The sequence below is a fragment of the Haemorhous mexicanus genome, chromosome Z (assembly GCF_027477595.1).
Source record: "Haemorhous mexicanus isolate bHaeMex1 chromosome Z, bHaeMex1.pri, whole genome shotgun sequence".
NCBI lineage: Eukaryota > Metazoa > Chordata > Aves > Passeriformes > Fringillidae > Haemorhous > Haemorhous mexicanus.
In genome coordinates this window covers 55,162,831-55,187,976 of record NC_082381.1, presented here as the reverse complement: position 1 = coordinate 55,187,976, position 25,146 = coordinate 55,162,831, and the positions used below count along the sequence as shown (strand labels likewise).

At 40.2% G+C, this 25,146-nt stretch overlaps 1 protein-coding gene and 1 long non-coding RNA gene across 6 annotated transcripts in view; one reads left to right on the top strand and one right to left on the bottom strand.

Moving 5' to 3' along the window:
- Window positions 1–505: 505 nt before the first annotated feature.
- On the bottom strand, window positions 506–7,632 carry LOC132341907 (uncharacterized). The gene is made up of 2 exons (XR_009490345.1): window positions 6,470–7,632; window positions 506–1,346 (listed from the first exon to the last, which is right to left on the bottom strand). It is a non-coding gene; the product is annotated as an uncharacterized LOC132341907 (long non-coding RNA).
- An 89-nt stretch (window positions 7,633–7,721) lies between these two features.
- FOCAD (focadhesin) overlaps window positions 7,722–25,146 on the top strand; it is a 92,452-nt gene continuing 75,027 nt past the window's right edge. For 3 of the 5 annotated variants that reach the window (XM_059836849.1, XM_059836848.1, XM_059836845.1), the window contains exons 1-6: window positions 7,722–7,796; window positions 11,592–11,694; window positions 12,142–12,230; window positions 15,168–15,242; window positions 17,001–17,155; window positions 21,739–21,843. In XM_059836849.1, the coding sequence (XP_059692832.1) occupies window positions 12,174–12,230; window positions 15,168–15,242; window positions 17,001–17,155; window positions 21,739–21,843 (392 nt within the window). In that variant the 5' untranslated portion in view covers window positions 7,722–7,796; window positions 11,592–11,694; window positions 12,142–12,173. Of the gene's footprint in view, window positions 7,797–8,593; window positions 8,875–11,591; window positions 11,695–12,141; window positions 12,231–15,167; window positions 15,243–17,000; window positions 17,156–21,738; window positions 21,844–25,146 lie in introns of those variants that run through there. The other 2 variants (XM_059836846.1, XM_059836847.1) reach the window with 2 other exon arrangements.

Below are 25,146 nucleotides of genomic sequence, written 5' to 3'. Positions count from 1 at the left end.
TTCCTCACAATGGTGGTGCCCCTAGAGGAAATGCTCCTATTAGTCAGAGAAATAAAGTCAACTGCTCTACTCTGTCTACAGCTGTGTAATGACTAAGTTCAGAGAACTTGTTTTGGATTTCCCCAGCCATAGCCAGGACAGTCTGATCACATGTGCAAGGGATATATTAGAGAGTAACTTCACTGAAATCAGTGTTCTCAATTTCTGGCCTGATAGGAAATCACCCCATTAGCAATCACTCAAGTATAAAGCAAGTATGTGACCATCTTCACTCTGCGTCAGGTTCTTGTGGTGGCAGCAGCCTCAATTTGAATCCAAGTCATGGCACCAAAAATACTGTCATGGATTGACCCTGTCTGTATGCCAGGCACTCACCAACTCTCTCTCTCTCACTCTCCTCTGCAGTTGGACAAGGGAGAGAAAATACAACAAAGGGTTCATAGGCTGAGACAGAGATAGAGAGAAACTACTCATGAAATGCTGTCATGAACAAAACAGGCTTGAATTAGAGATACTAACTAAATTTATTACTAACAAAATCAGAGCAGGATAATGAGAAGTAAAGTAAGATCTTAAAAACACCTTATTCCCAGTCCTCCCTCCTTCCCAGCTCTACCTCCCTCCCCCCAGCAGCACGTGGAGACAGGGAATGGGGTTTATGGTCAGTTCATCCCATGTTGTTTCTCCCACTGCTCAGGAAGGGGACTCCTTCCCCTGCTCCAGTGTGGGGTCCCTCCCACAGGAGACAGCTCTCCCTGAACTTCTCCAATGTGAGTCCATCCCATGGGTAAGTCCTCCACAAACTGCTGCAGCGTGGGTCACTCTTCCACGGGGTGCAGTCCTTGAAGGACAGGCTGCTCCAGCCTGGGTCCCCCATGGGTCACAAGTCCTCCCAGGAAATCTGCTCTGCTGTGGGCTCCTCTCTCCCCAGGTCTGCAGGTCCCTGCCAGGAGCCTGCTCCAGCACAGGCCTCCCACAGGGTCCCAGCTCCTCTCAGGCACCCCCTGCTCAGGTGTGGGTCTCCTCCACAGGCTTTAGGTGGGTCTCTGCATCCCTGTGATCCTCCTTGGGCTACAGCTGCTTCAGCATGGTCTGCACCATGAACTGCAGGGGAATCTCAGCTCCAGCACCTGCTGGAGCACCTCCTGTCCCTCCTTCTGCACTGACCTTGGTGTCTGCAGAGTTGTTCTTCTCACAGGTTCTCACTTGGCTCTTCTCTGACTGCAGTTATATCTGCACTTCTATTTTCCTTCTTAAACCGGTTATCACAGAGATGTTACCACCATTTCTGATTGGCAGGATCTTGGCCAGTGGCACATCCATCTTGGAGCTGGCTGGCTTTGGCTCTGCCAAACATGGAGGAAGCTTTCAGGAGCTTCTCATAAGAGCAATCCCTGTAGCCCCCACTACCAAAAACCTGGCCATGCAAACCCAGTATACCACTATTAGTTACCATTAGTTACCACCATAAGTTGACCATTATCTAATTCAGTAATTAATGCATAAGATGACCACCATGGTCATAGAATACTTATTCTATAGTTTCATTACAAGAGTATCAGAAAGGTACAAGACTACACTATCCTCGCACTTTCATTGTAAGAGCAATAAACTAGCCAAATCTTCTTTATTCCAAGCATTACTAGAAAATGAGTGAGAATCTGAAATGGCTTAACATTACCTCAGTGAAAAACTCCTAGTGAAAACCAGATTTTTAAATCAGTGATAAGTACTCATATAGCCACTGGGTCATAGCAGTCCTCATCCCTAATGAATCCATGATTATGCCCTCACTGATTCAGAAAGTAGTTTTACTCCAACTTTATGAATGACAAATTGAAATAAAGAGACTAAGTAAATTATTTAACCAGGAAAAAAAACAGATAAGGCATGAAGGTTGAAAGCAGTTAAACACAATGAGTATAAAGTTTGGCCCTGAAAAAAATAGAAAAAATTAAGAAACAGAAAAAAGCATGTAAGCAAAAGTAGTATTGGAGAACAAAGAAACTGAAATACACAGCTAGTTCAACAATCAATAAAAGATGATTTTACAGAGGTGGCATTTGAGAGAATATTTCAAATTTAAGGAATATATTACATAAATATTTTCAGAAGTCTGGCCTTAGGAACTTGATAGGCACATTCCAGAAATCTAAACAAAAATAGTATGAACCAGAAATAGCAACTTTCACATATGAGAAAGCTGTAAAGCATGATTGCTCAACATATGGGAGTCAGCCACTAATCACAGCATAGTGAGAAAGCCAGAAGTAATTTTTATAAAGTAGTAGAGGGGAACAAAACAGAATTTAGATGGCTGGACATGTTTTGCCAGCTGCTAGAAGGGGATCGATCAATCTGCAGCCTGCATATTCTGACTTGCCATTCAGGATTCAGATGCCCTTCCATATAAGCTATGTGTGGTCCACTGAATTCAATAGATTTTACTAGTAAGCAGGTGTACTTCATTTATACTTCTCCTAATGGCAGGCACCCCTCAATGAACAATGACTTTTCTGTCAGAATACTTTTCATCACCATGTGTCATCAATTCCAGACACTTTTACATATATTTACAATTTCTGATAAAAACTTCCCAGCTCTTAAAAAGATACAAATGCAAAAAGCATGCTGTCCTGATTTACTGCAATTTCCACCTTTCAATGCTCTCATAGCTCACCCATTCTCCATTCATCTGCTCCTCAGACAGCATATTTAAACTGACCGAAACTATACATTTTATCTGCTTCAGACTGCAAATACATACAAATATGTGTGTGTGTGTAGAAAATAAATATTATATATATATATATATATATATATATATAAAAACACAGAGCAAGAGCAATAGTTTCCCATCACATCATTCACCAATGTTCTGCCCTTGCACCCCCACCTCAAGGAAACCCTTGAGAGACTAGGGTAAAAAGGTGCAATGATTCTTAAGAAAATGGATGACAGGAGTCTTGCAACTCTTTCAGGGGAGTTCTAGAAAGAGATGCATTCTCCCTTCAGGCTCATTGTCTCCACGCTAAACAACCCCAGCTCCCTCAAGCGCCACTTGTATATTTTGTCCTCCAGACCCTCCAGCAGCTTTACTCTCCTTCTCTGGATACATGCTCGGGCATAATGTCTGTTCTGTAGTGAAGGAGGGGCCCAAAACTGAACACAGCCTCACCAGTAAGGGCATGATCATTTCCCTGGTCTTGCTAAAGTCACATCAAGACTTGCAAACACACACTGAGTAAATCTAAACAAGTGAATAGTCTTGTTAATCTCAGGGACAACAATTGGAATAGTCACCTATTTTAATCACTCCTGAGCAGTCTTCTTGTAGTTTTGTGACATTAACTAATGTCCATTAAAAGAAAAAAAGTTGAGGCATAAAACAATCTAAATCACATCCTTAACCTCATTACTTAGGTTTTGCTGTGCTGCACCATGTAAATGAAAGTAAATGCAGTTTTTTATTTTGGAGTCTAGTGAGGTTCAGCTTCTATTACTCATCCTTGGCTGTTCACAGTGTATCTCAGTCACTGTTGCCCATGACAGTATAAAGAAGAACCACCTACGAAGTCACATCTGGATTCTGCAAAGGAACAACAGTTACATCTGCCTGCAGTTTACTTGAAGTATTCATCACCTGCTCATACTACTGATGTTTGGCCCCACTGTACCTTTTCAAAGTTATATCATCCATCACTAGAAGGATCCATTTGTACTCATGTGCACATCACGGCAATAAGGGTTTGAGTTGTGTACTGTTTCAAAAGTATTTCCCCTTGTGTGGGACATAAATTTGTTACAGTGTATTCCACAACAAGGGGGTGACTTCTTTCTAATATTGTAACTGTTGTTGCCACTGATTTAATAAAATCAGATTGAGTTGTACAGAGTAGTACGAAACCAGTATCTGGTGAGGTCCCAATTTCAGTGTTACCACCCCACTAGCTATTCATTTCATTCATGAACATATAAATTAAAGGGCTTTGTAGGATCCATGAGCCTGAGAGTGAGAACTGGATGCCAAAAATTCTTCTATCTCTAAAAACTCTCTGCCACTCAATACAATCAATGGGAAACTGAAACAGTCCAACAGTGCAAGCAATTATCTTTGCCAGAAATATGCCTCAAACTTTCTACATTACCTTTCAGTAAAGCAAGTGCTGTACAGACAGTCAAAAAATGTCACAGACCTTGCCTGCACTAACACAAAGAGAATTTTTATCTACGAACTCCTACAGGATAAAGTTCAGTATGGCATTTCAAGCCTAATCTTGTGAGTTGCAGAGCTCTCCCTGGCAAGAGTTAAGCAATTTCCACTCTAATTCATCTCAGTAGCCTGTGAGGATAAAAATCAGGGACTTTTTTCTCAGTTCTGCCCTCACACTGGATTTGCATCAAAGTGCATGGAAGCTCTGCATGTGTGGTGAGGGTGAGTGATGGCCCTTCATAGCTGACTACTGTTTGGAGCAAAAGTAGCTGCATTGAAAGTTGAACGCATTTTAGATGAACCTTCTTAGTTATAATGGCTAAAGACTTAGCTGACTAGGCAGGTCCATTTGCTAAAACTTTATTTCATTATCAGGCTCAAGAGATTTAAAATAAATATATTTCAAGCTTTGCTGCTATTGATTTCTGAAATATATTCTTAACTGGAACTTTTGTTATTCCTCTGCTTCATGATTAAAGCCAGAATTGCTTTCTGGTTTGGATACAATTCCATGTAAGAAATGAGATATGCAGATTAGGCCATTATCAGTGCTATTACTGTATGATTTTCATTTGCATAGTAACCTTCGATGGGAGACCTCACAGCACATTACAAATGCTGCCAAGAGAACCTTCTGGCATTTCTTGGAGACCATTACAATGCATAACCCCTCATGGGATTAGATTGTCCCATAACAAAACAATTTAGAATATCCTAGAAAAGGTGTAACTAGAGACAAGGACTCCTGCCTAGTTTTTTTTTTTTTCCTGGAAAAAAATTCACAAGCCAGAGAACAGGGCAGTTTTCACAGATTTGCTGACCCTTTCAAGGACTCCTGTCACATAAACTGGAGGGTGGTAATCCTATCTGGTAGCACAATACAAGCTAGCTGAATTCTATTTTTATTATTTTTTGTATTACATATAGGCCATATTAAGACCAGCATAAAAATTGTGTCAGAGACACCTCCCAAAGGTGTCAAATTTCTTTCAAAAGGGACAACTGATTTCAAAAATTTTCTAGGGAAAGCGTTTTTCTGCATAATCTGCAGCAGATATGAACTGCTCTGGATCAAACCTAGTTAAAACTTTGACACTGATGCTACCTTCAGAACCCCCAGGTATTTCTCCTACTCTAATGGAAGACCTTGAAAGCTGGCGACACCACTTCAGGCCACTACAGGAAACATACCTCAGTTTCACAACCAGGCTCTATAAGCCTTAAAGTTGAAAGGGAATCAAAAGCACTATCTGTAAATTTAAGTATATCCTTTAAGAAATATCTTCTGCTTTTTTCCTGCTTCTGAGATATCAGCATAGAAAAATATGTTATTAAAACAGATTGAGACCATAGGACAGTAAATAGTTTCATGAAGATGAGATGGGTTCCTTTTGTCTCAAGACACAACTGAGTCTCCAGAGCTACCAAGAGCCCTTTGTGAGAGCACTCCTGTTACATACACTAAGTGTTCTCATGCCTCAATGTCCTTAGATGACCTGCATGAAACTCAGGGCTTAGAAACAGTGACAGCAATTACACATCACAGTCAAGTAATCCATAGAATGGATGTGATACTCCTGATATTTTCACACCAAGCAGGAAACCTCTGGTGAGCTGCTTGTCAAAGCAAGATGCTTCACAGTAGCAACACACTCAGAATGGTCTGCACCAAAATAAATTACTATTTGCTCCTTTAATCTGAGGAGATCTCATTGCAGTTTGCATCAAATTGAAAGCCATTTTGGCTAATGCTCATTTGGGCAGTAGCAGACCTGGAACTGTACTCAGAACTAAGGCTCCCATGTCTAGGGCACAACATGGATCTAACACACAGTTGGAGAAGTTTCCCTGGAGGGGATGCTCTGAGATACACAATACACTTCACCTGTCAGGCAAGCTCTGTCAGGCAAGCTCTGCAACCTGAAATTATAAAATTAAAAGTTCTGTACAAGCAGTCAAAAATGCCACAGGCCTTGCCTGCACTAATACAAATAGTTTTTATCTATGAACTCCTACAGGATAAAGTTCAGTATGGCATTTCAAGCCTAATCTTGTGAATTCCAGAGTTCTCCCTGGCAAGAGTTAAGCAATTTCCCCTCTAATTCATCTCAGTAGCCTGTGAGGATACAAATCAGAGACTTTTTTCTCAGTTCTGCCCTCACACTGGACTTGCATCGAAGTGCATGGAAGCTCTGCATGGGTGGAGTGATGGCCCTTCATAGCTGACTACTAATCACAAAATGTCAACAAACCAACCTGTCAATAGTGAGATGTTCTTAGATGAAGCAGAAAGCATGGAATGGGCAGAGGAGACTGAACACTCCCTTTGGATTCATGTCACCACCTATGGTCACCTAGAGATGGACTGAAATACATCCTTGTGAAAGCTCTTACAGGTCCTTTTTCCTCATCTTCCGATATTTCAGCATCAGGCAGACATGGGAGCCCATCTTGGCCTGAGTGTACTGAGCCGAAAGCCATGTCACAAATACTTGTATGTGCTGCTTGAAAACAGCTGCTGCAGAGAGGTCACGGATCAAGCAAGTGGTCCACATGTTCTCTGAGATCTGATTGATCTTCCCTTTCTATTGCACACCTGTAGGCAGCTCAAGAGAATACAGCAATCACCTCTGAGCTTTTAGTGCCTCTTGGAAGTGGGAGTGCATGTGTTTCCACCAACTCAATGCAGGCAGTGGCAGGGCTCTGGATACCATAAACTGCCTACAGCTTTAGCTGGTGAAACTGAAAACAATATATTCCTGATGTTTTTAAATGAAAAGACTGAAGAAATACCACACAGACTTATCTACGTTTACTTTCGGTTCTTATTTGTCAGCATTCCACTACTTTCAGCTCAAACCAACTCAGAGAAGATAACCTTGAGAGAGAATAATCTAATCTTAGATAATAACCTAACCATTTCCAAACAAATTCCTTTCAAAATATTTTTGAATTTTTCTGAAGATATTTTAACTGAGAGGCATTCTTATGTTATACACGCCTCGCAGAAGGTTGCTTTGATGTTAAGGAACGGAAGTGCTGTTTTGCATTAAACTACCAACCTTAACTAAGCATACAGAATACACACATAGATACGTGGTTACCGGTTAGTAGCACAGCAGTTACAAAAATACATCAGAACTGGTTTTAAACTCTTATTTTGTCTTTGAGAGAGCTGCACTCTCGATGTTCTTAGAGGTGTTTTCCAACCTAAGTGATTCTGTGCCAACGTGGCAACCTTCAGCAACCAGACCATCATTTATTCTTCACGTCCAGGGTCTTCCTGATGTCCCAGCAGCTTGCTGATGACTGCTGCCGAAGCATTTGGGAGCTGACGACACTCACTCCGCAGTCCTTTCGAAGCCGATAAAGACCGGTGTATCAGCGCCGAGCCCCGGGCCTCCCCCCGCCGCACCGGACAGCGCCGCCGCTACCCCCCCCACACACCCCCCCGCCCTCTCCCCCACCCCGCCGCGCCTGCGCCAGGAGCCGCGCATGCGCGCTGTGCGCGGCCGGTTCCGGGCGGCGGCGCCGCGGCCGTGACGGAGGCGCAGCGAGCCCGGCCCAGCCCGGCCCGGCCGAGGTGAGGGGCCCCGGGGAGCGTGGGGCAGGCGGCGGGAGCGATCCGCGGTGTCAGGACGGCAGCGAAGCAAAGGCAGCTGCCGCTACTGCCATGTGTGAGGGGGTGTTGTTTGTTTTACGTTTTTGTTTAAAGCTGGTCATTCTGAGACGTTTGACTTTGTCGCACACAAGCGGTGAGGGTGTGTGCAGGTGTTCTCACTCCTGCCTGGGTAGGAACACCAGATTGAATCGAGAGTCCTTAAAAAGGAGCCAGAGGCTCTCAGACCAAAGGCGAGAAATGTGGTCTCAGTCCGCTCTGCGCTCATTTTCTGTTATGTAGCTTAACTTGACAGAGTTTCTTTTGGAGAACTGGACGAGATCCGAAAGTGTAACGCGCTGACAGCCTCTCTGTGGTTCACTTGAATTAGCAATTCTCGTCCGTCTTAGCGTTAGGAGGCTTTATTACATTTGCGTGGCAAGGATGTGGTAGTAGAAGGGTTACAGGGGTGGCCTCTGGGAGAAGCTGCCAAAACCTTTCCTCACGCTGACAGAGCCAATAGTAGAGGGCTCTAGGTGGACCGGCCACTGGCCAAGGCCAAACCCATCAGTCATCCTTGGGGTAACAAGTTTAAGAAGGTGAAAAACTGCTACACAACAGCAGCCCAAGGAGAGAAGTGAGAACATGAGAGAAACAGCCCTGCAGACACCAAGGTGCAGAAGAACGGAAAGGAGATGCTCCGGGTGCTGTAGCAGAGATTGCTCTGCAGCCCATGGTGAAGACCATGGTAAAGTAGCCTGTGTGTGTTGCAGCCCATGGAGGCCCATGATGAAGCAGATGTCCACCTGCAGCCAGTGGAGAACCCCATGCCTGGATGCCCAAAGGAGGCTGTGACTCCATGGAAAGGAGGCCATGCTGGAGCAGGCTTCTGAAAGGACCATGGAGACAGGAACCCATGCTGAAATAGGTTTTCTGGCAAGACTTAGGATCCACACTTTAGCAGTCTGTTCCTGAACAACTGTACCCCATAGAAGGGACCCACGCTGGAGCAGTTAATGAAGAGCTGCAGACTGGTTGAGATCCCGTGCTGGAGCTGAGCAAAGTGAGACTGTGACCTCATTTCCTGACCCCCTGCTCAGTTTAGGGGGAAGAGGTAGAGAAGTTGGTAGTGAGTGAAGTTGACCCCAGAAGGAAGGAAAGGTGGTGTGAATGTGTTTCTAAATCTTTTTGTATTTCTTACTATTCTACTCAGTTTTCATTGGTAAAAATAAATTTCCTTGGCTTCAGTCAGTTTTCCCTATAACAGTAATTGCTGAGTGATCTTCCTGTTGTTATGCCATAAGCCCTTAATCATATTTTTGCCCCTTTTCCAGTTGAGGGGCAGTGATAGAACAACTTTGTGGCTATCTTGCAGTAAGTCAAGTGCAAGGCTACACAGATGCTTATCACTTACATTGACTAAGTTGGGTAAGCAAGCCAAGGTCCCTTTCCAATCTTTCCAATACCTTGTTTTTTCTTTCTTTATCTTGCGTGTCTCTGTGGATGGTTTTTTATGTGTGTGGTTAATGATGTATCATAGAATATCCTGAGGTGGAAAAGACCCACAATTATGGAATCGTGGAGGTTGGAAAAGACCTTCAAGATCATCAAGTCCAGCATTTGACTGAAAACCACACTTTCAGCTAAGCAAGTGCCACATCCAGTCATTTCTTGAACACTTCCAGGAGTGGTGACTCCACTACTTCCATCCTTGTGGGTTTTCAGGACTCCACTGGATTTGGTAGAGAGGAAGATTCAGACCAGTTTTGGTGAGAGGATTGAACTAGATGAGCTCTGGAAATCTTTGTTCTGAAACTGTCTGATTCAATGATTCTTACTAGGAGTAATACACATGGGTATGGATTTACCAAGGAAAAATTATGCCTGACCCACATGATTGCCTTTAATAAATAGTAATTGGATTTGCAGTCGAGTCGAGGAGTAGGTGTCATTTACCTCCTCTTGAACAAGGCTTTCAACACTGTCTCCCACCCTGTTCCTGTATCAAAGCTAGGATGTATTTCTGCTGGCAGGGCTGCCCTCTGCATGGTCTAGAGGAACAGGTGATGAAACCTCAGGAATTTTCGAAATGACAAATGCCCTTTCTTGGCCCACCACTTATGGATGGGCTGGGGAGCAGTTCCATGGGGTGGCCATAGGCCCTGGCAGGCATTGCTCCAGGATGTGTGGCAGAGCTCTGATAGTGTGAGATTTGTCCACCTCTGCTCAGCACGCCTCAGATCTCATATTGATATGTCTGGTTCTAGATCCTTGTGTAGGGAGAGACAGGGACTGAATTCAGCAGAGATCATGGAGATAATGGGGCTGGGGCCTTTTCCCTGTGAGGAGAGGCTGTGGTTTCTGGGACCGTTCAGCTGGGAGGAGGGATGGCGGAGCAGTGGTAGCCAGTAACAGTCCTGGCACTGCTGGGAGGTAATGAAAAAAGGCATAGCCAGGCACTTCACAGGAGTTCATGGAAAAAAGAGCTAAAGACTAGTAATGGAGAGAAAGCTTTTATTGATCAGGAGGGCTCAGTAAAGTGGTGCCTTCCCCGATCTTGAGAGTTTTCAGAGGCAATCTGAAACAAAGCCTTGAGCAACCTGGCCTGACTGCATGTCTGAACTTCCTTTGAATGGGAGGTTGAACAAAAAGCATCTTTAGGTCTCTGCCAGCCTTGATTATCCATGTATCCTGTAAATTTTTTGGACATTCCGTATGGATACACAGTTACCTTTGCTAAGGGTGAGTGCTGAAGACTGAGGAACTGTTTAGGTAGGGTTTAGTTTAATTGCACTGTTATAACTGTTGCATTGTAACTATCCTGTGGATGTTTAGTTTAGATTGATAGAAATTTAGGGTTTGTGTCTGATGCAAGGGCAACAGGCTTCTAGTCGATCTGGAATAGCTGATTTGTGCTTACATTGAAAGTATGTTCTGTGCTTGTAATGATTCTCTGTAGTAGTTTTTCCTTTTAATGTGGGTAAAAAAAAAAAAAAAATTACCTGATGATATGTACAATATAATTCCAGTGTGTTCATGTCAAAACTGTCCAGGAAGGAGCCTTACCTCATTTTGCTGCTAATTGGGCAGAACGGAGGGGTCTTGTGTTTATATATACAGATAGGCTGATACATCTAGATCTACTGGAGTTATTAACCATACTCAATAGATCTAGGTACATCTGGAAGTGTTTGCTGTAGCAATATTTAATTTTTTTTTAAAGTAAGATATCAGCTCTAGTTTAATGAGTGTTCATTTATTATATGGACACCTATTGTCTCAAAATGCCATAACATCTATTCTAAAACTACCCATACCAGCATCAGTGTTGGTTTTTTTCTTCTCCTGCACTTTCAGACATATAATCCGTAAGTGTTTGGGAATACCTCACTGCTTAACTGTAAGGAATTTGTGTTCACTGATCTATTAATGTAGACATTAATTTTGAGTTTTCCTGCCACAAATGGTGTTTTTTGTGGCACATGCAACGTTGCTTGTATCCAGGCTTTAATTCCATCTTTGTTTTAAAGTGGCAAGATTCTAAATGTATCGCACTGATAGCAGTCTTGAAATTTGAGTATTTTCCATGTATATATTTCCTCAGTGCTTTTTGCAAAGGATTACACTTAGGTTTTCAACAAGTACTAGCTTTTTGGTTTTTTTGGGGAAGCCATTCCAAGGAACTGGAGGTGAGTTTACAGTAAACTGAAATATTTGAATATTTGCAGTGGCCATCAGTTTCATTGGTGTAAACTGACTTCTGATTTCTCTTTAATGTAGGTTCATAAGTGCTTGTGAGTACCTGCATATTCCAGCTTAAAGAGAAAATTTTCACTTCAAGTCTTCCAGCCCCTAACTACAATTACCATTTGCAGTCTCACAGGTTGGTCTTTTGTTTGTTTTACTTCTGGTTTTGTATTAAATGATGGAAAGTTTGTGATAATTTTGCATTTTAAATCATATTTGTGAGATTGTGAACATTCCTTTTGAGCTGTCTCATTTTCTATTCAATGAAATATACTTTAAATGCTCTCAAGAATACATGCTCTCAGAGTACACATATGCTGTGCCGTATGGAATGGTATATTTGTGCAGCTTTAAGACATGTCTGTAACGTATTCTGTGTGCAGGACCAATGAGTATTCACCATTTCTTGGGTTCAAGCCCAAAAGACAAGGTGATATGGTAGACTTCGGAGAGGGAAGAAAATGCTTTAATGCTTGCATCAGTTGTTAAATACAACATAAATATAGGGGGGGATGGGGAGGGTGTAAAAAATAGCATGCTGTCCTTCCTAGTCCTACGTATATTTTTTGAATCTCTCTTGCAGAGTGAAATTTAGTGTCATATGACCGAGCCAAAATGTTGGATGACATCAAGAAGCGATTTGAATTTCCTAATGCAGTTGTTCAGTCACAGGTAATTTTTTTAAAGCATTGAAACAAATCAAGTTGTTTGTGGAAATGTTTGTTCCAACAGCTGCTGCTTATCTGCCTATCTGTTTGTTTTTGTTTTTTTTTTTTCAAAGTCAGAAAACCAGAGAAACTGAGTATTCTTAAATCACAATCAAATCCTAATTGCCCTTTCTGTGTAATCGAAACACAGGACATAATTGCTCATCACTATAAAGTCTCTTCAGGAAAACCAGAAACTTTCCATGACTGGAAGTTTGGAGTGTGACCAAGTGGTTTTTAGTAACCTTGTGATCTCAAGAAGCCAGAAATTACCAGATGCTGTGTGTGGGACTGAAATACTTTGTAATATTTCATAGAACTGCTATGTTTCTTCTTTGGTGGTAAGAACTGATGAACTGCAGCAGTCTTGTCTGTCATCAAGGGATAAGCATATGCAACTCAGCTCAGCCCCCTTTATTTTCTGATCAACGCATTTGTTCCTCATCGTTTTCACCTGAAATGATAATGTACAAAAAGTGTTTATCACAGTATGTTTAATGGACAGGAAAGAGTAATAGTAGTAATAGTCTCTGGTTCTTTATTTGGTAACATAGATGTTCTTTACTTTGGTAATTTCTCACTTCAGTGTTAAAAAATGTATCTTTTTGGCTGTAAAGTTCAGTGCTAATTTCCCAGTTTTCTTCCTCATCCTGTTTTAGGATTAAATATGTACACATTTGTTTAGTGAAATAAGTTGATCAGAATGCAGTCTGTGCAACCTGGTGCCTCTCTTGCCTTTTCATTTCAGTCAGTTCACCTTGGTTTAACAGTAATTAGGTTTGAAAGAGAGATCCAAGCCTACTTGTCATCAGCTTGGCATTTGGGAGAGAAAGCCATGTTCCTGAAAGCTGGAGTTCATCTAAGGTCTGCCAAATAGTCTTGCACTGGAGATGAGTTTATACCATTAGCCTTGATGAGTAGGACTCAGCGTCTTTGAAGCAGTCAATTTTTCTCTAGTGCAGAATGTCCCTCTAGTACACTGTTGTATTGCTTAAATGTCTTGGCTCATTTTTACAGCTGCACATCATTAAGGTCTACTAATGTGCTTTGGTTGATTTTGTCCTGTTCTTTGGCTGTTTTGGTAGTTTCCACTTGTATTCTGGACCCTGGAAAGCATTCTGTAATCTTCAAGCTATAATCAGGTCAGGAATCAACTTCATAAGAGATGTCTTTTCTTTCTGGGACAACCAAGATAACTGCTCTGCAGAGTGTGTTGTCTACGCATGATCAGAAAAGTGAGGAACTTGAGCACAGATTTGTAGGTCATGAATTTTTATTGCTTAATCAAGTTCTAGAAATGCAGGGAGCTAATCTGCATTTTGACTTTTCTGTGTAGCTGGATCACTGCAAAAGCCAAGTTTCTATTGGTAAGCCCCTTTTCCTGTGTAACAGAAGTGTCTTAAGGATGTGAGTATGAATTAACATCTGAAGGTCCTTTTAAGCAGGAGAAAGATGTAGGCTTTCCTTGCAAGTGAACTGAAAGACATCTGATGTGCCTGGGAAGCTCACTGTTGCACTTGTGATGGGTTAGTTGTAAACAGAGATAAGTGGTTACATTTGACTTGGTCCTATTTTCTCCTTCTGTTTCCTCAAGAGTAAGCTTTCTAAATAACCTTTCTTTTTAAGTCAAATGTGTTAGAGTACATTTCCTTACTTGTGAAAAGCACAGTCCTTGTAGTCTAGGAGTGCTTCAGGTGCTGTCTTTGCAAGAAATATAAGCTCTTATTTAGGTTTGTTATGACAGGGTAGCAACTTGTGCATGACTGAAGTAGAAGTAAATCTTGGAAGGAGAAGGAACCTTGAAACACTGAAAATAGTCTGTTCATGTCTTTTTATATACTAATAAAAATGAAATGCTAAATGCTATTTTTATTCCTTGCTGGCCTAGTTTACTTTTTCCAAAAGTAATGATCTGTCATTAGCAGAGAAGAATAGATGCAGCAGCTGTTCTGGGCTCATTGATAATCTGAAACATTTTTGTTCTGTTACTATGAAAACATGTCTTTCTGTCTTTCACAAAAATGGGCTTTCTGTGTAACAGTATCAGTATTTATGAAACAAGACAGAGTAAGACATTACAGATGAGTGGGAAAACAAAAGCCTAGGTTCATACAACCTGACGCCTTTGAGTGTATTTCACAGTTAGATTTTGAAAGACAGTTTGAGGAAATCAGACTTTACTAAAATAGAATGAGGAACTTAATCTTTACCTCAAAAGAATAAACCTGGGCTGTTTTGGGGAACTGAAGCTTTTTGTTTTGAAGACCTTGACTGTTTAAAGCTTGTTAATGATTTCTGCCATGTAATAGCTTCATGAGGAATAATGGTAATGTCAAATGCCCTGTTTAAAGTAAATGAAATATTTCTGGCAGGAGTTGTGATAAAGGGATATGCAAAGTGCTTAAGGCAAAACTTGTGGTGCAAAAATTTAGACAATTTGCTTAGATGTGCAGTATTCTGCTTCCTCTCTTGCTTCTGCTTCCCCATATAGTACAGGATTTAGTAATTACTACTGCTTTTAAGGACATGGAGATCTGTTTAGCAATGGAGGTATAAAGTATAAAGTTGTTGCATCAAAATATCTGCAATTCCTAAATACCTATGTACCTGTAAAAAGAGGCCTTTGGGCTTGGTGGAGCCCTGTGGAAGTTTGTTTCTTTTGTGCCTCAGCATAACAGTAGAAGTGATTATATCAAGATTATAGAAATTTTTTACCCTAAAGCACATTTCAGCTTCAATATCCATAAGGTTGGTATTTCAATCATAATAAAATGATCATATACAACAGCATTGTAAAGACTTCTTAATGGAGAATTTAAAAATTGTGCATGTATTCTTATTTCTTTTCATTTTATTTCTTTTAATGCATCTTTGTGTGGTTTTTGTTTCTTTTTATCTTTAGGCAGTGGGCCATCTGATTGCTGCAGTACTGAAAGAAAAAGTTTCTTCAAAGAAGATCAGACAGGCTTCTGACCAGGTCTGTGGCATTTTTTTACTTTCATCTCCTCTTCCATCCGTATGTAATTATTCAATGTGCTTTTTCTAGATTTTCCTATTTTCCACTGTGTAATTTTAATGCAGTTCTAGAAGTTAAATAAGGTAGTTATCAATATGTATTTGGGCATACAGAAACAAACTCTGGCATCAGAAGAGCAGTTTTACTTCCATTACAAGACTTAATGGCAGAAGCCTTAATCCTGCAGAGTACCTATATCTAGCTAAGTTCAGTTTAAAAGAGTTTAATGTAGTTATGTTACTGAGAGTGAAATATGTAGACTGAGACATTGTCTCTTGAGTTGGAAATTTGTTTACATTGCTATAATAATTTCAAGAAGTATGGCATTTTACATACCTGCATTGGTGTTACATTTCTTATCAGGTAACTAGACCTTGTATTTCTTCAGGAGGGAACAAGGTGTAAAGGCATACTTAGAATTTGCATTTTAAATTAGTCAAGCTCACTTAAGTGCATGTCTTTTTAACAGAGAGGTATATGAAATGTTGGCAATTTCAAGTGTCACAGCAAATGGGAAAGGTGTTAGCTAGAGTTTGTTCCTCTGGTTTTTCTCCCCAAAAGCTGACCTGTCTAGAATTAAACAGAAATTGATCTGTGGATTTTTATTCCACAGTCTAGGGTCTTCACCCTAACATACCCAGACCTGGAAGGCACTAAGTTTTGATGTGAGGGAGTATTGTGTGTGTGTAGTTTATCTAACAAAGGTTCTTTCAGAGTCCTGATCATAATCAAGTTCCCAAATTATGTTCTAGTTTTGAGCTACAAGCTGGTATTTTCCCCTTAATGCTGCTTATATGAAGCTTATATGCTTATTAGACTGAAATACAGCAAGTCATTCTAATATGCTTGGAAGCAGAAGATTTTGCTGGTTAGACATTGCAGACTCCCTTTATATGCAAGAGTGTTTTGCAGTGTTGGTTGTTTTAAAACCTTCCTTGTTCTCCAGCTGGAAGTCACAAAGTCAGCAAACTAATCTGTAAATACTAATTTACTACAGAAACCTGCAGCAGTTTTGATGGTTACTGCCAAATCTTCATGCTTACTAGCAAATAGAACTTTATGTGTTTAGTAAAGACAACTTACCTTTGGATAGCCCTTTGTATTCCTGTCTTTAGCTGTCTGTGCTACACCTTGGTGTAGACACATCTTGTCATGGCAGTTTCAGAATTGTCTCCAATTTCATCCTTATTTTTTAAATCAGGAAACTGATGATAACCCCTGCCTGTGGGCGCCCTATCCCTGGATGTGCTCAAGGTCAGGTTGGGTGGGAACCTGAGCAACCTGTTCAGTGGTTGCCCAGTGAACAGGTTGCCCAGGTTGACAGTGAGTCGCATCCCCTCCCATGTCCCAGACTTGGAACTAGATGGTCTTTAAGGTCACTTCCAACACAATCCATTCCATGATTCTATCTGCATAGGCACAGCTGAAAAATTCATCTGCATTACCTTTTTGTCAGAGACAGTAAATGTTATGCCCTACCATGGGCCTAGACAGCTGAGGGCAAGAAAGTGGGAGCTGTCCCTGCTTTTCCTGACTTTTCTTTCACTTTTTGTCATGACTTTCTCAGGAATAGAATCTGTACCCCAGCTACCTCTTGTGCTCTCTAAGGCTTCAGGAGATGCAACTGAGCTGTTTTTTCTTTAAAAGTGTGTTTGAGATGAACAAAGATAAATCAGTGTGATCTTTCTCATTATTTGTGTCCCATGCTTTTGCCTTCAGACTCCTGCTCTGAACCTGCTTTGGGAGAAGTGCTGCAGTGAGAATGTTGCCTTGAGAACAGCCTGCTGCGAGGGCTTGGTGGCACTTGTGGTGGAGAAACATGCTGAGCTGGACTATGTTCTTCATGGAGCTCTCAACCTAATTCCCTCAGCAAGGTTGTGTTTGGTTGCCTAATTTTTGTCAGCTGGTTATCAGTCATTGCTTTTCCCTTACAAATCAGTCATTGCTTTTCCCTCAACAGAGGAAGAAAAGTTCTGTGTCAGTATCTTCAGACACGCCATGGCATTAAGGACTGCTGCTGCCCTACCACTGCTGAAGGATATTTCTTTCACCTTTGCTATGTGACAGTGTGGGTCTGATATAAAAACTCTTAGAGTATTCTATGGATGTAAGCTGAAATTGTTCATAGTTCAAGCTAGTGCTCTAAACTTTGAACTGTGGAACCTCAGAAGTCAATGAATTGCTTAGTTTTGTTACCCCTACCATAGAAAGGGAAAAGAAAATGACAGCAGCTTCCATTATGAGGGAGTATATTGTGGTTTAACCTCAGGCAGTTGCCAAGTCTCACGCAGCTTCCCCACCAGCAGGGTTAGGGAGAGGGTAAAAGGTGGAAAACTTGTGGGTTGAAATAAGTAAAGTTTAATGGGGAAAGTGAAAGCTGTGCATAAGCAAACCAAAACAAGAAATTAATTCACTGCTTCCCATGGGCAAGGGGGTGTTTAGCCATCTCCAGGTGAGCAGGGCCCCATAGCATGTAATGATGACTTGAGAAAATAAATGCCATCACTCCAAACACCGCCTCTTCTTTCCCTCAATTTTATATACTGAGCATGATGTCATATGGTGTGGAATGTCTCTTTGGTCAGTTGGGGTCACCCATCTTGGCTATGTCTTCTCCCAACCTCCCATGCACCCCCAACTTCTTCCCCTGTGTAGCAGCTTGAAAAGCAGAAAAGGCCTTGGCTGTGTGTAAGCCCTGCTCAGCAATAGCAAAAACAACTCTGTATAATCAACCTGTGTTCAGCGCAAATCTAAAACATAGCCCCATACCAGCCCCTGTGAAGAGAATTAACCCTATCCCAGCCAAAACCAGCCCAGAGGGAAATAGCTTCATCAGTCGGTCCAAAAACTGATTGCTCAAATAAAGTCACCGTAAGAATGTGTATTAGGATTAGGAATGCTGCGGTCTGTATCCTTGTGTGCTGAGGAGGAAATTACTTTACTTTGAAGCTACTTCCTCCTACAGAATTCTGGAATTGGAATGCTTACGTCTTGTAGTGGTCTCTTGACCCAGACTGCCCGTCCAACATACTGAGAAAATGCATTTGTGAGGGAAGGAGGCACTGTACATAGCATTTAGAAATAGGAAGTCAAATGATGACTGGGGAGAGATTTCCAACCTTGGGGAGATTGGGGGGAAATTTACCAACCTTACTAAGTTCCCTTTTGACTGCTAAGTGGATTTCTGCACCAAGTTGTGTAATTCTCTTGCTAGAGACTGGTAGAGTTGTTTTTAGCCAAACCAGCTATTTAGAGCCATGTATGAGATATGTTATGCTGGTAGACTCAGCACACAGGCTGCAAGAGCCATGCTATTCAAGACATGTTCTTCATCACTTCTCACCTTCACATGATCAGTTTTATGCTAAGGTTTCTCATATTCAGTCTGAGCCAAATGTGAACTTTTTCTAACCTTGTGACTTGCTTGTTTATGGGTCTTGGTGTGCTGATGCTAATTCTGTGCTGGGTTTGCTATAAATAACTGCAGTTTCCTATAAGAGGTTTTGTAAACATTTTTATAGTATGGGTAATCTCTGCAAACCACTATCCTACAAATGACGAAGTTTTGGGGCATTTTGGGCTTAAGGGAGGATTCTACATAAGAATAACAAATAAGTAAAAGTACCTGTGATAAGACTGTGAGAACCTGAGTCCTGTGACTTAAGGTGGAGTAAAAGTTTTATTAGCTGTGATGCCATCATGATTTTTTGCCTTTTCTTTTTATATACCTTTTACGTATTCTTAGTATTCTTAGCATATATAGTCAAAATCCTTTGTTACGATATCTTAGCTTAAGTCCTGGTATTCTTCTAGGCCAGAAAATCAAACATGCTAAAGGCCTCACAGCTGGGGGCCAGAAAGTCTCGTTATCTTGGAAAACCAAGGCCCTTTCTAGAACATATTTTGTAAACTAGGCTCAAGCCCATCTTGGGGGGAATACTTTATAATAGAGAGATGTCATACCATTCATTTCAGCTCCTCATTGGGGAATCTTTGTCAAATATGCTGATTTTCAAGGTCTGTGAAATTGTATGCATGATATACTGTGTGCATTTCAGTGTATTCCACCTTGATTAATTGTTGCACCTAAGGATACTTATTAAATACCAGGATAAAAACCCTTTTATGCCTTAATCATCTCTGGTTCATAATTCTAGGACCAGGGAAAAGGCATCAGCTGTGGCCTGCAGACTTAAAAATTTGAATTTGCTGTTCAACTGAGGGTTGGTTACAGTATCAACAGTTGATAAGGTTATGAAATATTAATACAGCTTTGTACTGAAAATAAAAAGTGTAAAATTAGTTATTTAGAATTAAGTTAACCTTAAAAACAAACTCAGAGTTGCATATTGAAAGGACTACAATCTGCCCCACTTCTACACTATTTGAAACTTCTTAAAATTTTTTTTTAATGTGTGAAACCAACACATGACTGATTGCTTTACTAAGTGCTGGCAAATTACGTAGTAACCTTTTATGTATTTTTGGCTTCTTTCCCACTGCCACCCCCTCCTCCCCCAAGCTGCTACAAGTGAAACCACATACACTATGGATTGCAAAGCAGGGTTTATGTTGCCTAACCACAGAAGTCTGTGGTTTAAAATGTCTGTAGCCTCAGGAGCTCATTAAACTGACAATTTCAGATTGACTGTTTTCAGTGCTAGTACTTTTTTTTTAACCTTGCTTTAGAATTGTAGTCTACAGTCCCTCATCGTGTTCCCTGCCAAATTTTCATCTGTGTGGCTTTGCAGTACTTGGTACTTCAGTGTTGCTGAAACAAAAATTAGCAGCCAGTGGCAACTAACAGAAAGGCATTTGCAACCACTGAGCACTTTCAATGCTGAATGGAGTTAGGTGTGTATTTTGTTGGCAGAGACTACTCACATTGTGTTCTTGCTTCTCTTCCGTTACAATGAATTTTGTAGGGGTTAAGTACACCTGCTGGATTATGTTTTGTCAGGTCTATCAAATTATTCACACTAGAAAAGACATTTTGTTTCAGCAGAGCTGAAGATCGCATGTTTATCTGAGTTAACTTGTGTGGTTCACAATACCTTCTCATTGTATATACAGTTGTACTGTATCTGGCTCTTAAGTGTTTTCTTTCATGCCCTAAGAGTTTAAACTTCATGGAACATAATATTCACATGCATGTTTGTGTGTTTATGCATATATAGAAAATACATTCACTTATGTCGATACATGCATGTGTATTTTCACATGTTTTTAGAATTCATTTTCAGCATTCTGTTTAGATGATGGTGGCAAAACACTGCTTGTGTTCAGTAATGAACAAGGATAAATAAACAATCTACTGAAAAACCTGTGAAACAATTAATTATTGTAATCTTAAAGATACTGTCAGGAGGATCTCTGTGTAGCATATTTTCAGAATATTTTTATTACTGAGCATCCATGCCTGTAGGAGATGGGAAATGGGATGGAAATCCTTGCAATATGACATGCCTTTGGGTTGCTTGTGTTCAGGAGATGAGTGCAAAGCCTAAAGCATCTCTTCTCTCTCCACTTCTTGCTTGGGAATTAGGACCAGGAGTACTGAAGTTTCAGAACAGGAAAGATGGTTTTCTTACCAAGTATTTTATGGTTCATTTTTTTCCTCCTTGCTGCAGTTGCCCAATTGAAGCTGGGAAATAAACTTGCAAATTCCCATTTCACTGGCTTTTTCTAGAATGAAGAATCTAAAAGGTTGTTCTCTCCCTCCCCTACACCCATCCAAAAATCTCCTTCCTCCTCTGTGTTTTAGGTTGACTGTGTTGGGATTTAGAAGACTGTGGCACATCTTCCTGTTAGTTGTTTTGCAGCAGAGTTTTGCCAAACCTCAGTGTCTTCTTGTATTGCCAGATTTCAGTGCTTTGAGAGCCAGGTGTCACAACAGTCAGTCATTTTAAAGATTACAGGCACGTCTTATAATTGATCCATTTTTGAAAGAGAGAGAGAAATACAAGCATATTCTATCACTTTTGACCTGGGTCAATGCTTTCCAGCACAGAAGAGAGAATACAGTACTTTGCCTTTAGCTCAATTATAAAAGTAAGCATTTAATGGTGAGGAGATCCACCGTGAGACTCTAGATGTTCCCTGATGTGCCATACTACCTTATAGAAGAGTCTGTCTGCAGATGGTGACAAGTGTGGTAAAGGTTTTACGATTAAAAGTGCTGTTTGCCTTGAATTCCCATTCTTGTAATATATGGTAGAAGCAACCTGTCAAAAGTTTTGATTGATGGGTCAATATTCTCTTTGCTGTTTTGATCATTATGTGAAAAGAAAATAAAGACACATAAATGCACAACTTGCCCAGAACACTGTGTGAATATGTTAAGAGGTGTCCTTAAGTAGAACTCAGGTCTCAAGCATCAATTTTGTTCCTTCTCTTATGTACGAATCAATTAATGTAGCTGCATACTTGACAGTAACTCAGTTATTTTTGTCAACAGGAATGTGCACGGCTTAGTAAAAACTATTTGCAAGTTAATACAAATTCAAGCTGTTCAGCTGGGAAAAGATGGAGATGAGTCTGTTTGGAGTCTGTATGGAATCAGGTTAGTTTTACATTCTTTATTTAGAAACAATAACTTTCTGTCTGATTTCTGGGGGGGGGGGGGGAAAGAAAATTATGTTAATACTGGATTTCGATCTTACTCTTTTTTATGTATTTTGCTTTGTTCACACTGCACAGGTAATGAAGTGCTGGCACAGTTGCCCACAAAGGTGGTGGAATCTCTGTCCTTACAGATAATGGAACCTGACTGTATGTGATAATGGGTAGCCTTTACTAGCTGATTGCTTGAACATGTGGGTTGGACTGGGTGATCTGAGTAGGTCCCTTTCAACCTAAATGACAATCTGATCCTGCGGTTTTTGTTTCTTTGTGGGTTTTTTTGGTTGAAAGTTTTAAGGTGCTTTAATACAAGGATAAGAGTGCCACCATAAGCTCGAAAGGGACAATGGCGCTGGAGCAATGGGAGGCAAGACAGGGAGAGAAAACAAGTACTAGTACTTGTTCAAATATTGGATGATTTCTATTATTTCTTTTAATAAATGGTTTATTTTAAAGCTATGAATCACTTCCTTTTCACTTGTTTTTCCCTCTTTGTTCTTATTACAAAAGTCAAGTTCCCTAATGTCTTTGCTGTTAAGGTGATTGACATGTAAAAATAAAATACTTCAAGATGTAGAGGTACTTATCTAAAGCTTCTTGTCATGCAATATCAGACTTTTGAAGAGGACATCCTAGTGACTTCATCCATCTCTTGAGAAACCATGAGTCAGTACTGACATTGAAAGCCTCTATTGTACCTTTTCTGGAGAACAGAAAAGCGTGGTAGATCTTATGAATGCTTTTCAAGTTGCTTTTTATGCAATTAAGAGGTATCATTGTAGGAGGCTGTAGCTATAATGACTTAAGGATATAAAATGCATTATTTGAGAGACAGGAATCTTGTCTTCAGTTGAGTGAAATGAAATAGTTAAGAAAGTGAAACAGGCTCTTGGGTGTGCTGGATGTGTTTGCATTCCTGAAATCCTTCATGTGGCTGTATCAGTTCTATTTACAAAATCCCTACTTGTATAGAGCAGTTTAAATGAAAAGGTAGGTAATGAAGAATGAATTCTTTTGGAACCTTTTTTAAAAACTTCTGGTAGAAGAAGCTAAGTTAAAGGAACTTAATTCTGGCTTCGTATGAAAAAGAGGGTGGTAGGATGTTACTGGAATAAAGAATAAATACTGGAATAGTCTTTACCCAATAGAGCAAAGAAAAGTTATTACATTTTTTCACACTCACTAAAAGAGAAGCTACTGGTAATATAAAATGAAAGTGAAATTTGGTAATTTAGAATGGTATAAAGTAAAGTAATAGAGAACTAAAAATAAGAAGCTGACTTTTATTTAGCCAATATGGTTTTTGTTTTCTCTTTTGGTTACAGTTAACTTTAATAAAGTTAAATGATTGCTTGATATAGGGTCAAAGCCCTGAGATTTTGAAACCTGACTTCTGGTTTTTAGTGTACAGAACAGCCTATCTATTTATTGTAATGTAACAATTTTTGTAGTTGTGCTCCATGAAATGCCATTAAAAACTGATTATTTTGTAAGGAATTGAAGAATGTATACAGTAGCTCACCAAAGTAATCTCCCATTACAGTGTTCATAGTTTATGCTGTCAACTGTGCAAAAGTATTCCATATGGAAATCATCAGTGAAGAATCAAAATGCAACAGTACATTTTCAAGTGGTTTGCTGTTGTCACCAGTATTACAGGGTAATAAATAAACGTGGTTTAGGCCAATGTTAATTCTGGACAATAGAATTCATTTTATAATACAGCTTCTTGGGATGACATAATATCATGATCAGTTCCTTAAAAAAATGGAAGAAAATTAATATGTTGGAGGTTTGTGCATTTTATTATATAGTGTTTTCCTGTGGAGTTAGCTTTCTCCAGAGCAGCCATTTGCAGCCAGAAGAGTGTTGATAACATACCAGTTTTGGCCACTGCTGAGCAGTGCTATATCCCTCCAGCCCATTGCCATCCCTCAAAGGACCAGTAAGGGAGGGGTGGTCTAGACTTTGGGAGGGGTCATAGCCAGGATAGCTTACCCAGTCTAACAAAAGGGATATTTCATATTGTATGACACTGTGCTCAGGAGTAAAAGGTAAGAGGAAGGAGCTGGGAGTGGATTTATTGTTAAGGTGTTTGTCTTCCAAAGCAACTGCTATGCATACTGAAGCCCCACTGCTCAGAAAGTGGCTACACGTTGCCTGCTGATGGAAATGAAAGAATTTTTTTTTTCCTTGCTTTCTTTTCTGGCCTTTGCTTTTCTTTAGTAAACTGCCTTTATCTTAACCCAGAAAGGGCTTCTGTTAGCATTCTCAGTGCAAGTGGTTTATGATATACATGTACAAAAAATTGAATATTATTTTTCTCTGAAAGGTATAAGCCTTTTTTTATGAACTAGTATTTCATTATATTATTAATTATTCTTCATGCATGATTTTACTATTTTAAAGTTATAGAGAAATGATACTTTTCTGAATTCAAGATTCAGAGCAGTAGCAAAATGCTTTAAAAATATATATTTGATGGAGTGACATGCTGTTCCTGAAAGGACCAGCTTTCTGACAGGGTCAGGGTCACATCTGCATACACAGAAAGGTATGTTGACTGCAGACATTGTTTCCTCATACAGAAAAAGAAGTCTGTCACTGAATTTGTCCTTTAAATCAGATTGGAGCTCACTTCTGTTCAGAGATGTAACAAAAATGTTCAGATGACCTAAAAGTTAAAAATAACGTGTGTTTCATTGTGAGATTTATCTTTGTTTGCCTGGACATTTCCATATTATGAGTGGGTGACCACTATGTTTGCTTGTGTGTTTTGCTTTATCCTGAACCCACTAGCAGTAATTTGGGGTAGTGGTGCTGTAATGGCATTTAAAGATGCAGGTTTTGCAGTCCTGTTCTAGCAATTCTTAAGATCGTGTTGATAATAAATTATATCTACACCTCTGTTTTCTTTCTGCTAATTGCAGAAGTTACCAAGTGGAACATTCTTGGTTTGCACTTTTTAGTGGTTCGTTATTAATCACTGTTCATTGTGGAGCTTAGCTGGCTTATTTCATCATCCAGTTCATTGCAGTTTTACTAGTTTCAGAACTTACAAGATGTGTAATAAAAGGTTTGCTTTTTTCCCTAAATAGTAAGCGATTTTAATTTGAAACTTGGTGTGTCAGGTGCTGACTTTAGGAATGTTCCTCTGGCTTTGGTTTCATTGCAGCATTTAAATGACAACTGGAGACGTATTTTCTTGATTAGGAAACGTGGTTAATTTTTAAAATATGATGAA